Below are 16,116 nucleotides of genomic sequence, written 5' to 3'. Positions count from 1 at the left end.
AAATGTTTGCTTATGTTCTCTTCCAGGAGTTTTATGGTGTCATGTCTTACATTTAAGACATAGAAGGTTTAATTAGCAGTAATCTCAGTATGAGTCAGTGATTAGCGCTACCAAAATAACCTATATGATTCCAGGTAGGTGTTCGGAATGATGGGAAAAAAAGCAGTTCTACTCTCTCCTGAATTGGTGAAACAAATTGTGTTATCAGTTTTGTTTTTCTCTTTGTATTTGTTTCTTACGGCTGCGATAACAGTTGACCACAAACCTGGTGGCTTAAAACAACATAAATTTACTGTTTCACAGTTGAGGAGGCCTTAAGTCAAAATCAAGATTTTTTTTTCTTGGATAAGTATTTCTTTTTTTTTTTTTAATTTTTTTATTTTCCCACTGTACAGCAAGGGGATCAGGTTATCCTTACATGTATACATTACAATTACATTTTTTTCCCCCACCCTTTGTTCTGTTGCAACATGAGTATCTAGACAAAGTTCTCAATGCTATTCAGCAGGATCTCCTTGTAAATCTATTCTAAGTTGTGTCTGATAAGCCCAAGCTCCCGATCCCTCCCACTCCCTCCCCCTCCCATCAGGCAGCCACAAGTCTTTTCTCCAAGTCCATAATTTTCTTTTCTGAGGAGATGTTCATTTGTGCTGGATATTAGATTCCAGTTATAAGTGATATCATATGGTATTTGTCTTTGTCTTTCTGGCTCATTTCACTCAGGATGAGATTCTCTAGTTCCATCCATGTTGCTACAAATGGCATTATGTGATTATTTTTTATGGCTGAGTAGTATTCCATTGTGTATATATACCACCTCTTCCGAATCCAATCATCTGTCGATGGACATTTGGGTTGTTTCCATGTCCTGGCTATTGTGAATAGTGCTGCAATGAACATGCGGGTGCATGTGTCTCTTTTAAGTAGTTTTGTCCGGATAGATGCCCAAGAGTGGGATTGCGGGGTCATATGGAAGTTCTATGTATAGATTTCTAAGGTATCTCCAAACTGTTCTCCATAGTGGCTGTACCAGTTTACATTCCCACCAGCAGTGCAGGAGGGTTCCCTTTTCTCCACAGCCCCTCCAGCACTTGTTATTTGTGGATTTATGAATGATGGCCATTCTGACTGGTGTGAGGTGGTATCTCATGGTAGTTTTGATTTGCATTTCTCTTATAATCAGCGATGTTGAGCATTTTTTCATGTGTTTGTTGGCCATCTGTATATCTTCTTTGGAGAAATGTCTATTCAGGTCTTTTGCCCATTTTTCCATTGATTGATTGGCTTTTTTGCTGTTGGGTTGTATAAGTTGCTTATATATTCTAGAGATTAAGCCCTTGTCGGTTGCATCATTTGAAACTACTTTCTCCCATTCTGTAAGTTGTCTTTTTGTTTTCTTTTTGGTTTTCTTTGCTGTGCTAAAGCTTTTCAGTTTGATTAGGTCCCATGGGTTTATTTTTGCTCTAATTTCTATTGCTTTGGGAGACTGACCTGAGAAAATATTCATGATGTTGATGTCACAGAGTATTTTGCCTATGTTTTCTTCTAGGAGTTTGATGGTGTCCTGTCGTATATTTAAGTCTTTCAGCCATTTGGAGTTTATTTTTGTGCATGGTGTGAGGGTGTGTTCTAGTTTCATTGCTTTGCATGCAGCTGTCCAGGTTTCCCAGCAATGCTTGCTGAATAGACTTTCTTTTTCCCATTTTATGTTCTTGCCTCCCTTGTCAAAGATTAATTGACCATAAGTGTCAGGGTTTATTTCCGGGTTCTCTATTCTGTTCCATTGGTCTGTCTGTCTGTTTTGATACCAGTACCACACTGTTTTGATGACTGTGGCTTTGTAGTATTTCTTGAGGTCTGGGAGAGTTACGCCTCCTGCTTGGTTTTTGTTTCTCAGGATTGCTTTGGCGATTCTGGGTCTTTTGTGGTTCCATATAAATGTTTGGATTGTTTGTTCTAGTTCTGTGAAACATGTTATGGGTAATTTGATAGGGATTGCATTGAATCTGTAGATTGCTTTGGGTAGTATGGCCATTTTTACAATATTGATTATTCCAATCCAGGAACATGGAATATCTTTCCATTTATTTACATCTTCTTTGATCAAAATCAAGATGTTAACAGAGCTGGCTCCTTCTGGAGAAACAGTCCCAAGCCTCAGGCCTCCCTCCTAGCTTCTGGTGGCTGCCAGCAATCCTTGGTGCCCCTGGCTATGGCAGCATAACTCCAATCTGTCTAGCTCTATCTTCTTCTTTTTTTTTTTTTTTTTTTTTTTGGTCTTTTTGCCTTTTCTTGAGCTGCTCCTGCAGCACATGGAGGTTCCCAGGCTAGGGGTCTAATTCGAGCTGTAGCCACCAGCCTACGCCAGAGCCACAGCAACGCAGGATCTGAGCCGTGTCTGTGACCCACACTACAGCTCACAGCGACGTCAGATCCTTAGCCCACTGAGCAAGGCCAGGGATCGAACCGGCAACCTCATGGTTCCTCGTCGGATATGTTAACCACTGTGCCTCGACAGGAACTCCTAGCTCTATCTTCTTATGGCCTTTCCCTCTGTATGTCTCTCCGTATCCTCTCTTCTCCTTTTAAGGACACCAGTCACTGGGGTTAGAGCCCATCTTCAACTAGCATGATCTTATCTTGATTTCAAAGATCCTATTTCCAAATAAAGTCACATTCTGAGGTTCTAGGTAGACATGAATTTTTGTGGGACACTATTCAACTCACTGCACCCTTTAAATGGAATACTGCATTCTGTGGTTTACAATGCCTTACTATTAAGAAAGGTCAAAAGAAACAGGAACATGAAGCCTAAGGGGTAGAGGACTTGGGTCAGACAAGGAAATTACCTACTGTCTACAAATATCTGTACCAATTTTTCTCCAGATGAAAGAAAGACATTCTAACATTCTATTTCCAGAGATGAATGTGTAGGTTTCGGTCACTCACTTGCTCAAGCTTGAGCTGTACAACCACTGTACAGGAATGTTTAGACCTCATGCTGATGGCTAGACTTCATGATCACTGATGACCACTAAGTTCCGAGATTCTGTAATTCCTCCCCGTGTCTCCATTTGCCCTTTTAATGGTCTATGATACAGAGCCAAAGGACCATAATGCTCTATTAAAACAGCAAACACTGTGTGGAAGAGTAGGGGACAGAGGTGGGTGGGATGCCAGCCAGAAGATATACAATGTAAAGAAAACTTAGAGGCCCTAGGAATGAAAGAATATTGGAATAGCTATAGGGTTAGATAGGGTGGCCTGAGGGAGGGAAAGGCTGGAGCCTGACCAAGTAGCAAATGCCTCATCTACTACAGAAAGGAGTGCAGGGAGTTTCCGTTGTGGCGCAGTGGTTAAGGAATCCAACTAGGAACCATGAGGTTGCGGGTTCAGTCCCTGCCCTTGCTCAGTGGGTTAATGATCCGGCGTTGCCGTGAGCTCTGGTATAGGTTGCAGACGCGGCTAGGATCCCAAGTTGCTGTGGCTCTGGCATAGGCTGGCGGCTACAGCTCTGATTCGACCCCTAGCCTGGGAACCTCCATATGCCAGGGGAGTGGCCCAAGAAATAGCAAAAAAAAGACAAAAAAAAAGAAAAAAGAAAGGAGTGCAGATTTCCATTCTAAGGACAATAGGAAGCCACTGAAGTCCTTTAAGCAAGGAGCAACAGGACTGCATGAAGCTTCAAGATTATTGTGCCCACTGGGGAGAAAAGATTGATGGAAGTTAAAAAGGAGAAAGACCAAGAAATGGGAAGAGATGGCAGTTGCCTGTACTAAGATGGCAGGAGTGAAAATGTCACATAGAGATGATCCATTCTGATAGTAAATTGTGGAGGATAGATCAAGGATGACTCCTAAATTTGTATAAGTCATTTACTGAGATGATGAGAAAAACTGGGGAACAAAGGCAAAATATGTATAAATCAAAAGCTCCATTTGAGGCCTATCAATCTGGAGATGTTCTTGAGATATTTAAGTTAAAGATAGCAAACTGGCTGTTAGATACATGAATCCAGAGCTCAGAGGAAAAGATTAGGCTGAAAGTAAAAATACAGGAAGCGGTAAGAGGAGACATGTAAAAAGAGAAAAAAATTACTGTCACAGATTGTTCTCATTTCTTTATACGAAAACTTTTTTAGGTTACTGGATATTGTTCAATATCCATTTATTTTCGTTTAGTTTTATGATCTCAAACCTCAGTCAGCTGGGTTCTAAGATTTTTCTCCAAAAACATTCAGCTGCTTGGCAATAAAAGCACAAAGATGAACGGTATGTATTATCCAGGACTGAGATTTTGCCTAGTGAGTGTGATACAGGATAGAGGAAAACAGGGGTGATTATCATGAAGAATCGTGAAATCTACAACAAAGAAGGAGAGAAGTGAGAAGCCAGGAGGGGGCTAAAAGAACCCACTCTATCCAATGGGGGCCTAGGGACAGGATCACACCATGCTTAATTCAATTAATGCTGAGAGAAGGCTTACCACAACAGATGAGGAAGGGAGGTAACCGCCAGAGAGAAGGGAAACACTATGAGCCAGGTAACGTATTAGCTGCTATAAGTAGTTATTTTAGGGTCAGTGAACTCAAATCTGTTTATGAAATAAAAACAGTTAATTCAATGGCAGCATTTCCTGATTTCAGTCTATCTCAGTGCTTACTAAGGAGATCTCCTGAGACAGTGCTTACTTTCTGCAGACTCCTACACTCCATGGCATGTCACTGGAGTTGGAGAAGAGCTCGGATGTTGGGAAAATAGGGAGCTTCTTCAAAGGAAAAAGAAGGGGAGGAAAGAATTCATTTGCAGTGTGTTGCAGTGCGCAAGGGGAAAGAGTAGGAATCACACTGTATATACAGATTAAAAAAAAAAGAGAAACCCATCCATCCGCACCTACCCCATTCACCCCATGGTCCCCAGTCCCCAGAGGAAACCACTTTTAACTATTTGCTTTTTAAGTTCTTCTGGTGGTCACCTTCCACTAGTTCTAAAAACTCTTATAGCCATTATGTTCTGGTGTTTCAACTTGAGACATTATCTATTCATTTATGATGTTAGGAATTAGGACCGTGCTCACTCATGCTTCCCATCATCCCTCTCTGATTTTTATTATTTCATTATTTTCGACAGTGGTTAAACCTTTCTAGTTGCTACAATTATATGCTGGTGTATATAACTGTAGCATTATAATTATATAATTATAATTATATACACCTGTGAGATGAGATGAAGACACTTGCCCTCACCTATCCCTAACATCTCTTTTCTCTCTTCCATTTCTCCAGCTTTATCATCCATTTAGAATTGTGTATTCTGAAGGCTGGTAACATTTCCTTTCTGTTCTGCAACCATACAGGTTTCCCTGCTATAGAAAATCACGGAGTGCCTGTGAAACCTTTCATAAGACATAATGGCAAAAAGGGACGATTACCTTAGGACACATCTTGCTAATGGATGCACAAAATAAATCGAGAGAGAGCATAGATGGTCACACACCATTCACAGCTATGGCAGCTCAATGTGGAGGTACTGGGTGTCATTCCTGGGCAAAGAGCTTGGCAGGGTCACTCTTGCTGCTCTGGGGGCGGCTGCTTCTATACTGGCTTGTCTGACTATAAAACAAATGCTGAATGCTAATTTCGCCTCTTGGTTTTTTTTCATAAAAGCAAAAATCCGCTTCAGATTTCTTTCGGTTATCAAAAATTGGTACTAATATAGCTCTTTCGTAATAACAAAGTGGCGTAAAACAAACTTTTGAAAAATGGGAGTTACCCATGATTAAGTCTTCATGCTTAAATTACAGATTGATTTTTAGAAGTGAGAACCAACAAAACCAATAAAAGCATTAATATCATTATTATAAAAAATATTATAGAAAGGAGTTTCCACTGTGGCACAGTGGGTTAAGAATTCAACTGCAGCAGTTCAGGCTGCTTGGGAAGTACAGGTTTGGTCTCTGTCCCAGCATGGAGGGTTAAAGGATCTGGCTTTGAGGCAGCATAGGTAGCAGCTGTGCTCAGATTCAGTCCCTGGCCCAGGAACTTCCATATGCCATGAGTGTAGCCACAAAATAAAGAAAATAAAAATTATAGAAAAGCTAAATCCTGGGAAAGGTTCTCTTTCCCTTTCTAGGATCCACTAACTGCTCAAAATTATGCTACAGTTTAGCTTGTATCACATTAAGACAAGAATACTTGGCCTTGGAGTTCCTGTTTTCTTACTGGGGAAAAACATGCCTTTTCAATATATTCCTAGTATCTTCCAGTTTTCTACTCATTCTAAGCACTGCTTAGAATTCATTCCATTCTTCTTGAAGCTAGGGAATGAACTTAACGATATCAACCTCTAGACAATTACTTGCTGCCTTTAATGAATACGACTTTCCTTCTATGAAGGTTTTGTATTAAAAATTTTAAATTTCAAAAATAAAAGAAAGAAAACGAGGAATGTCACCCATGATCCAATTAATGTAACCCAACCATTTTTATTATTGCATATTACTCTGAGTCCCTGTCCTATTAGCATATTTACAACAGTCACAACTCAATCACTATACATTTACTTTTGTAGGATACACATTGCTTCCACAAGGGTCCCCTTTAATGGCTGTATAACATTTTGGCGAGTAGCTATATCATAATTTATTAAACCCACTTAGGAAACAGTACAAAGAAGTGGTTAAAATATGAATTCTACAGTCAGACAGACCTACATCAAGTCCCAGCCCTACCGAATCCCCTCCGGCACACAGCTGATGGATTACCTCACTCATTTAATTCGTCCAACAGTTCCAGGTTCCACACTAAGCACTGAATATACACAAGTGGACACAGAGACAGGATCTCTGCCTTCAGAAACAAACAAGAGATATATAATTTCAAACCTTGTTAAGTGCTATAAAGAAAACAAGCACTAAGAGTGAGAGACTAGAATGCTTTGAATTTCCATCCACAGAATGAGGATACAGTACTACCCAGAGATGTTAGGAGGATTAAATGATAATCCAAGTACAATACTTGGCACCATTCATGGTACACAGTATGCACTCAATGTATGCTAACTACATCACTGCCTGGCATAAACAAAGAATACCAAAGCAGGAACTAGCATCTTCTCAGGATACTTTCATCTTTTTTTCTCTATCAATATAAATCCAACACATTTTCAGGTTTGAGCTTACAGGTAGAAGTTTGATGTGGGCCTTTTTTAGATCCATTTCTCTCCTAATCAAGTTCATGTTTTCTCTCACCTCCATGAACAAATTGAGTATATTTATGACTATTTTAACATCCTTATCTGCAATTCCATCATTTGCCCCATTTCTGTACCTGTTTCTACTGATTGTTTTCTGTCTGGTTATGGGTCATATTTTCCTGTTTCTTAGCTTGCCTACTCATTTTTGGTTAGATGCTGGTCTTAGATTTCATGATTTGGGGAGCTGGATTTTGTTCTATTTCTTTGTCTTTTTTTTTTTTTTTGCCATTTCTTGAGCCACTCCCACAGCATATGGAGGTTCCCAGGCTAGGGGTCGAATTGGAGCTGTAGCTGCCAGCCTAGGCCAGAGCCAGAGCAACAAGGGAGCCGGTCTGCAACCTACACCAGAGCTCACGGCAACGCCGGATCCTTAACCCACTGAGCAAGGCCAGGGATCAAACCTGCAACCTCATGGTTCCTAGTCGGATTCGTTAATCACTGAGCCACAACAGGAACTCCTTGTTGTAGTTCTTTAAATATTGTCGAGGTTAGTTTAGGACCAGTTACTTGGAATCAATCTAGTCCTTTTAAGTTTTGCTTCAAAGCTTTGGTAGGTGGTCCAGAACAGGCTTTTCCCCAAAGCTAATTTGGCCTCATTCTATGCTTTGTGTATTAGGTCATTCCACTCAGATTAGGGAGAATATGAACTATTCCCAGCTTTCTGCAAACTCCAAGAATTCTTCCATCTGCTAATTTCTGACAGTTCTTTATAAAACGTGAAGATCAGGAGTTCCTGTTGTGACACACCAGAAATGAATCTGACTAGGAACCACGAGGTTGCGGGTTCGACCCCTGGTCTCACTCAGTGGGTTAAGGGAGCGGCCCTAAAAAGCAATAAACACAAAAACAAAAAAAAACATGCACATCAGTACTCAACTAAAGGCTTGTAAGGGACCCCTTGCAGCTCTCCAGAGCTTGCTCTCTATGCAGCTCCCTCCTCTTCTGTACTTGACCTCCTCACACATTCAAGCCCATTCAAGCTGCCTTGAGCTTGGCTTCTCTGAGCTCTGAACTCTATCTCATCAACTCAAGGAGACCACCGATCCTTTCTGGATTCCTGCTCCCGGTGCTGTAGCATGGAAACCATCCAGGTGGTAAGCTGAGGCAATCACAGAGCTCTACTGTTTATTTCCTTTCTCTCGGGGATTACTGTCATGTGCCGTTTTTTGACGTATTTCTTTTTTTTTTTTTTTTTTTTTTGTCTTTTTGTCTTTTTTGTTGTTGTTGTTGCTATTTCTTGGGCCGCTCCCGCGGCATATGGAGGTTCCCAGGCTAGGGGTTGAATCGGAGCTGTAGCCACCGGCCTACGCCAGAGCCACAGCAACGCGGGATCCGAGCCGCGTCTGCAACCTACACCACAGCTCACAGCAACGCCGGATCGTTAACCCACTGAGCAAGGGCAGGGATCGAACCCGCAACCTCATGGTTCCTAGTCGGATTCATTAACCACTGCGCCACGACGGGAACTCCCCCTTTTGACCTATTTCTAAAACTGCTGCTTCATAACTTTGTCAGATTTTCCAGTCACTTGAGGTGGCAAGGTAAACCTGGTGTCTATTATTCCACTATAGCTGAAAGCAGAACTCATTAACTTTGACTTCAACTTCCGCATTTTCAATGAAACTTCTCTACACTACAGATCCAAAAAATTTTTCACTGGTCTTGGTACCGTTTACGATCTAGCATAAAAGAGGGTATATAGTATATTTTGTCCATCAACACTCCACCATCTTCTATCCCATCATACAGCTTCTAGCACCTGCTATGAGTTTCACTACCAGACCAAGTACCACAAGATTAAATATAATCACATAATACAGTGGCTTGCTAGTACCAGGCACAGTCCTAGGTGTTTGGCTGAAACAAAGAAGACGTTATCACTAATTTCCAGGAGCTCACAGTTTGGGAATCATATTCTCATCCATAAATCTACAACGTGGTTATAACAGGAAAAACTAAGACAAAATTAAACCTTTAGAACAGGGATTGTCAAAAGTTTTCTTAAAGGGTCTCACAGAATAAGTAGTTTAAGCTTGGCAGTCATACAGGCTCCTGCAATAACTGCTCAACTCTGCCAGTATAGCTTGAAAGCAGCCACCGACATGCGAATGAATGGGCAGGGATGTGTTCCAATAAACTCTGTTTACAGTAACAGGTGGCTGACCCCCGCACAGAGTTTGCAGACAGCTTGCACCATCTTCTACAATGGCATGTCCTATCTGTGCCATCCAGACAAGGCTGATCTCCTCAGCAAGAAGACTAAATTCTCTCAGGCAGGAATTACATACCAGGTCTCTTGCACACACCACAGAACTTGCATAATTCAAGCACAAAGTAGGTGCTTATTAAGGACTTTTTAATTTATTTGACATTTGACATTTGAATGGTTCCCTTTATTCAAAATTTCTTCCAACAGTAAAGAAAGATATACTTACTACAATTTATAGAAAATAATCAATGTCTAGTGCATAAAATACTCCAAAGATGATAAAACAAAACAAATGTTGATGATCCTGAAAAAATTAATTTCGTTTTATAAATAAGTCCAGGCTGCTACACTTAAAAGAACCAGCTCTGGGGACTATCCATCCAGCCCACTTATGTGGACACGGCCCCAAACACTACCAGACTTCTTTGAGGATTACCTAAAAAGAGAATTCACAAGCACACACAAAAAATAACTGCCTTTTCAAAAATAACTTGCAATTGTCAAAATTCAAATCTGTCCAGAAAAGACAAAGATTTGATATGTTGCACCATTTTTTAAAACTGTTCAAGATAATCTCACAAAACAAACTTTTTTTTTTTTTTTTTTTTTTTTTTTTGTCTTTTTGTTGTTGTTGTTGCTATTTCTTGGGTTGCTCCCGTGGCATATGGAGGTTCCCAGGCTAGGGGTCCAATCGGAGCTGTAGCCACCGGCCTACGCCAGAGCCACAGCAATGCGGGATCCGAGCCCTGTCTGCAACCTACACCACAGCTCACGGCAACGCCGGATCGTTAACCCACTGAGCAAGGGCAGGGACCGAACCCGCAACCTCATGGTTCCTAGTCGGATTCGTTAACCACTGCGCCACAACGGGAACTCCAAAACAAATTCTGAATGTGTTTAAACTTTTCATTATTTCACAATACGTATGTATACACACACATGCTCATGTGACTGGTGTGAAAAGAACAATTTTCTTAATGGGTGTATTCTGGTGAGTTTGTTTAACGAGATCTGTCTTACTACTTTACAGTCACATCTTGTTCAAGATGAGGGATCTTAGACGCTATCTAATCTAACATTCCTTCAAATGGTGGAATTCCCTTTTATAATGATCAAAACAATGCTCTGTAGTCCATTCATCTTTTTTGGGGGCGGGGGGCATACCTGCAGTATATGGAGGTTCCCAGGTTAGGCGCTGAATCGGAGCTGTGGTTGCTGGCCTACACCACGGCCACAGCAACACCAGATTTGAGTGGAATCTGCGACCTACACCACAGCTCATGGCAATGCTGGATCCCCATCCCCACAGAGCAAGGCCAGGGATCGAACTCCTGTCCTCATGGATACTAGTCGAGTTCGTTAACCACTGAGCCACAATGGGAACTCTAATCTCTTAAAACTCATATTCAGAACTAAACTAAAGGCATGTGTGGCCTATAATGAAGCGGGATCAGTGCTGACCAGGATCCAGATGCCCAAGTGCATGCAAGATTAGACTGACTGGTCAGTGACAGCTCAGAGGCTTTGTTCTGTGACAAGCAGCTCTAAGCTTTATCTCCCCTCAACTCTCTTCGCTGTAGCTTTTTTTTTTTTTAACCCAATTTCAAGACTACATATTTATTCCTATTAACTTTTTTCTTAGTTTCAGCTCACCATTCCATACACTGAAATCCCAGGGATCCTGTAGTCCAATATTCAGTTAAATGTCCTGTCTTTATCAAAATTCTGGTACAATAAAAGACCTTCACAATATAAAGAATAGCAGAAGGAAAAATTGAAGGCAGCAAGTATAGATGACACTTTGCCATAGAGAGAGAAATGGGAGAGCAGCAGGATGGATATTTGGGGAGGAGGTCAAATGTTTTTTAAAAAAATTCAAATATTTATATGCTAATAGATCATTCAAAAACAAGAGAAAAATACAGTATGTGAAAATATTTTCTAAATTGTTAAACTCTAAATTGTTCCGATTCAATACAAATATTATTTATTTTATATACATATATTTTATATATATATATATATATACACATATACACACACTTCATTTATCTTCTTGCTTGGTTATCTAATTTATGCCAAAATTTGGTTTTTTTGAGCCTCCAGCTCCTTCTGAATTCTCTTTCCTTTCAGAGTCTGTGTTTCCAGCATCATACCTACTTTTTCTCTGAATATTTTGAAACCTCTAACTATATCCAGGAGCCCCTGCCTTTGCCATTATGAAATCTAACATTATATGGCCCCTTTCATCCAAAATCTTGTCTCCACCATCAATCTCCTTCACTCCTTATCAGAACTGTAAAAACCAAGTTCAAGTTTAATGGTTTCATCCAAGAGAATCACATAAAACATAAAAACCTAAGATAGTTTTTTTTAATGTTATTATATCCCTTATAATCAGCAAGATGGCCCCCCCAAAAATTTATTATTTGGTAAATCTGTTCCCCGAGGCTGTAACATCCAATCCTGAACATTTCTATGCAAAGCAAAAAGTGGCTGTTACCAAATTCTTCTCACCAGCACATCTGCATATAAAATGACATCATCAACAAGGGCTTTCTCCTCTCCCAACCCCCACTCTAGGCTCAAACAAAAAGTTAGTGTGCACACACATAAAGCACATTTACAATGTCTGCTTCACAGTAAAGGCTGGTCTACCTTTGGTTCTAGATCTAAGCTCGTCCTTTGAGTAAGTTATTAATAAGAAACTGACCGTGGGCAACCACGATCTGTGCATAAACACATGTTCCTTCAAAAGTCCATTTCTAAAAATGAAGTATCAGTTAAAATATGAAATTTGTTGCCACCAAACAAATCTCCATTTACAAATGCATTCTATTTACTGACAAAGAATATGTTTCCAAAGTACAACACTTGTTTATGAAATATTTTATAAAGTCTAACACTTTCCAAAATGTACTTTTAAAGTACCATCTAAGGAAAAAATTGCCAACTTGCCCTTTAAAGATATAGGACAAATAAATCTTGCTCAGTAATTGATAGTTAACATGCCTAATTGATAGTTAACAGTGCAAAATAACAAGAATGGTTTTTACTGTCTTCTACCAAACACTGGTCCTCAAAATGAATTTTCATTAATTTCCCATCTATTGACCACAGCTGTTTTTTTGCCAGGAATTCTATTTTTTTTTTTTTTTTTTTTTTGTAATTTGAACATCACTTTGTGTAGTGTTGCCATCAGTAAGTCCTCAATACGTATGTCAAGAATTCTCTTCAATTTAAAATTATCTGTGTAAGGGTCAGAAAGAACTCATTATTTTTCTAAAAATATGAAATCTGAAACTCAATAAAGAATACGATGTGAAATACCCAAATATTATTCAAAGTTTAAGCTATTTTCTTTTTTTAAACTGAGGTATAATTGACACAAGCCATTTTCTTAAACATGAAAAATTTTAACAGATTTCTACTACCATTCTTGTTTTTAAAAAAACATTCCTAAATTCCTGCTGCAAAAGGACAAAAACATCTTGTATTTCATGTTAATCCACAGGTTCAGAAAATTTACAGGTAAATTAACTTATAAACTCCCCACAGCCTAGACTGTGAGCTTCAGGAAGAGGAGAGATTTTTATCTGTTTTGTTCACTGCTGTGACCGCTCCCTCTTCCCCAGTGCCTTGGATGGAGGCTGGTACGCAGGAGATTTTCAAATAGTATTTGCTGGACCCTTCAGTATAAAGCTAGATTCAAACCACCTGCAGGATCCCACCACCAGCACATGAGAAAACCTGAAGCAACCTCATGTTGTGCAGATACAAAATGAGCCCCTAGAGAACTGAGCAGAGGAAGAGGAGACACTCAAGGGAGACCGCAGACTCAGTCTCCACACACTGCCCCAAAGTGTTCACATTGATGCAGTGGCTAAAATCCCACCAATTTAGAGATTCACTTAGGTTAACAAGTCTCCTCTTTTAAGAATGCAGGAACCGTTTAAGCCTTTTGACAACCTTACAGAGTAAATATTTCATCATTCCATTTTGCAGATGAAACAGGCTAAAAAGTCGAATTACTTTTCTTCAAGACTCAGAACCTTTAATCCTTTAATGCCACCTCCCCACTGAAAAGGGAATAGGACTAACTTTTATCCACACGTCAGCGCACTTTAGTTCCCAATACCCTTCTATCCAAACATCGAAAACAAGTTTTCTTAAGGATGGAGCTTTGGTTTGGAGTGTCAGGAGAGCAACAAGTGGTTTCAGAACATGGAACACTTTGAAGGCAAGTACCTAAAACGAGGGTCATAAATTTGGGGTGCCTGGGGGAACTAAGCCCCAAAAACAAACCACAGATTTCAAAATACTGCACCGGGCTGGCTCTTGCTCCAGAACAGCTCGCCTCTCTCTCTTCCTCTTCCTCCCTTTCCACGTGATCCTCACAGATCTCCGCACCAGAAAATAGACTACCATTGTCAGTGCCATAATTTGGCAATGCTATGTGTCCCAACCACAGTGACTGGCACAGCAGAGGCAAGCAAATATTTACTGAATGAACCAAAGGCCAAAGTTGTTTCTGTGGGCAAGCTGGGACCCTAACTGCAGTATTTAACAAAGTGAAGAAATGCACCCTAAGCCCCTGATTATTGTTATAAAAATGAACTTTTAAAATGCGAATATAAACTGGGAACAGGCTAAGGGAAAGCCTCACCTGATCCTTTTCTTCTTCCTCAGCTAGACTGCCTCAAAGACAACAGCTTAGCACTTGAGCATTCAAATACAAATCTCAGAGGGGGCATGATGTTTTAACAGTTTAGAGTATAAAAACAAACACCATTACCTTATTTAGGGTGTCTAGTTTAGATCATCTTAACTTCAATAGCAGCTTAAAAAAAAAAAAAAAATCCCCTCTCAGCATTCTCAGGGTGAGAGTAGGGTGGAGAAGACAGCAGACATTTTCCACAAAGTTCACAGTGGGCTAAAAAACAAAATCATGCTCTACAGTGTGGGGAACGTCTCCTTTAAAACATGACCAGAAATTTATACAGATACATCTACTATACGAAATAATTAAACAGAGCCTGTGTTTATAGGTAGACATGAGTGTAAAGCAAATGGCTTCAAAGACAGCTCTTGAAAATTTTACCTATTTTTCCCCTTTGGTAGACTCCCGTGACCTGAAGACTTGGCTACAGGTTCCAGTTGGTATCGGATTCTTCACAACGTGAGATTTTTTTCAGGCGTCAAATTACAGTAAAGCTCCTGGGGCAGAATAAGAGCCAAAAGCAACAGGGAAGATGCCTATTTTCCTCCTCCACCCCTCCTTCCACTTGCCACTTAAGAAAAACAGCACGTTTTTACGTTAGAAAAGGGCCTGGTCCTTCGAGATTCAATGCGGTGTTTGATTTCGGGAACGAACCTACGGATTCTGAAATACAGGTTAAGACCTCATCCATCATGAACTAGTTTTGCGCTCTTCCACCGCCGCCTTTGTCTGAGCTGTCCCTGCAAACTCGCAGTTCAATGCCTTCCTGTAAACAAGCCACCTAAAACCAAAAGGAACGTTCTAAGTCTTTCTAAAAAGAAAAGAAGATCCCCAAAACGCGCCTGGGAGCCTAATCCCAGCACCGAGCAGGCCGGAGTGCACACGACTGGAACCTCGACCGGGGGGCAGCCGCGCCGAGCGGCGCGACGATCGAGGCCGGGGGTAGGGGCACCGCGCCCGCCGCCCCCGCTCCCAGGCTGCGGCTCCCGGGGGCGGGGGACCATCGCCGGCCGCTGCGCCACGGCTTCTCTCTCCCCTGCCAGGCACTCACCTCCATGGATGGGCAGCGGTGCCAGCACCTGACCGCGGACCTCGGCCTTAGGCGAGTCGAGCCCGTAGCGCCCGCGGTCGATGCGGAACGTGAGCGGGGAGCCGCGGCCGGGCTCCTGCACGGTCACATTGATGAGCGCCGTGTAGTATTCCTGGCTCGCGTTATCAGCCCGCGCCGGCCACAGGCTGCAGGTCAGCAGCGCGAGCGCGGCGAGCCGGGCCGGGCCCGCCCGCGCCGCACCGCTCATCGTCCCTCCCGCCGCCGCCGCTGCTCGCGGACCGGGCTCCCGGGCCGGCGCCGAGAGGCGGGGCGGGCGCGGCCGGCGCTGCGGCGGGAGCGCGCGCGCGCGGCCGGCGCAGGGCCGGGCACGAGCACGGCTCTCCTCGGTGCCGCGGCGCCGCTGCTCGCTGCCCTCACGTCCGCCACCCGCCCGCGGGAACGCGCCCATGGGCTCCTCAGCGAGGACGGCGGGTCAGGCCGCGCGCAGTCGTCTCCTCCGGGGTCCCTCCATTCCACAGGGCCGGTCCCGCTGAGTTGGGGCGCCACTCGGGGAAGCGACGGGAGTGGAAGACGCGCCTGAAAAAGGGTCTTCGTAGCACAAAGTCCTGTTCGCCCGGCTGCCGCCTCAGGCGCGCACTCGCCGCCGTCCCGCCCCCTGTCAGCCGAGTGGCAAGGCGCAGGCCTTGGGCGCAGGCCCGCCCCCTTGCGCATGCGTGCAAGCCCGTGTCCGCTCCCGCCCGCCCGCACGAGGGCCCTAACAGACCCGGCACCTAATAGCCCCACGACCAGCCATGTTCATGCGTCGGGCGAGATGCGCACAGAGTTTGGAACCAGGGGCCTTTTCCAAGGGCCTATGGAAAAGTATGAGACAAGAACACAAAAG

The 16,116-nt window shown here is 42.5% G+C and overlaps 1 protein-coding gene across 12 annotated transcripts in view; it reads right to left on the bottom strand.

The window, feature by feature from the left end:
• RNF130 (ring finger protein 130) overlaps positions 1-15,897 on the bottom strand; it is a 154,310-nt gene extending 138,413 nt beyond the window's left edge. For 11 of the 12 annotated variants that reach the window (XR_014837974.1, XR_014837975.1, XR_014837977.1 and 8 more), the window contains exon 1: positions 15,234-15,897. Coding sequence is in view for 8 of the 12 variants with exons in the window: in XM_085013641.1 (XP_084869767.1) it covers positions 15,234-15,681 (448 nt within the window). In the remaining 4 variants the exon portion in view is untranslated. The remainder of the gene's footprint in view (positions 1-15,233) is intronic. The other variant, XM_085013644.1, reaches the window with a different exon arrangement.
• Between the last annotated feature and the right edge of the window lie 219 nt (positions 15,898-16,116).

The sequence above is a fragment of the Sus scrofa genome, chromosome 2, assembly GCF_054392235.1.
Source record: "Sus scrofa isolate SSC_HxYL_T2T_F1_AM1 chromosome 2, Sscrofa_HxYL_maternal_Yorkshire_Landrace_v2.0, whole genome shotgun sequence".
In the NCBI taxonomy this organism is placed as follows: domain Eukaryota; kingdom Metazoa; phylum Chordata; class Mammalia; order Artiodactyla; family Suidae; genus Sus; species Sus scrofa.
This window is presented reverse-complemented; position numbering and strand designations above follow the sequence as displayed.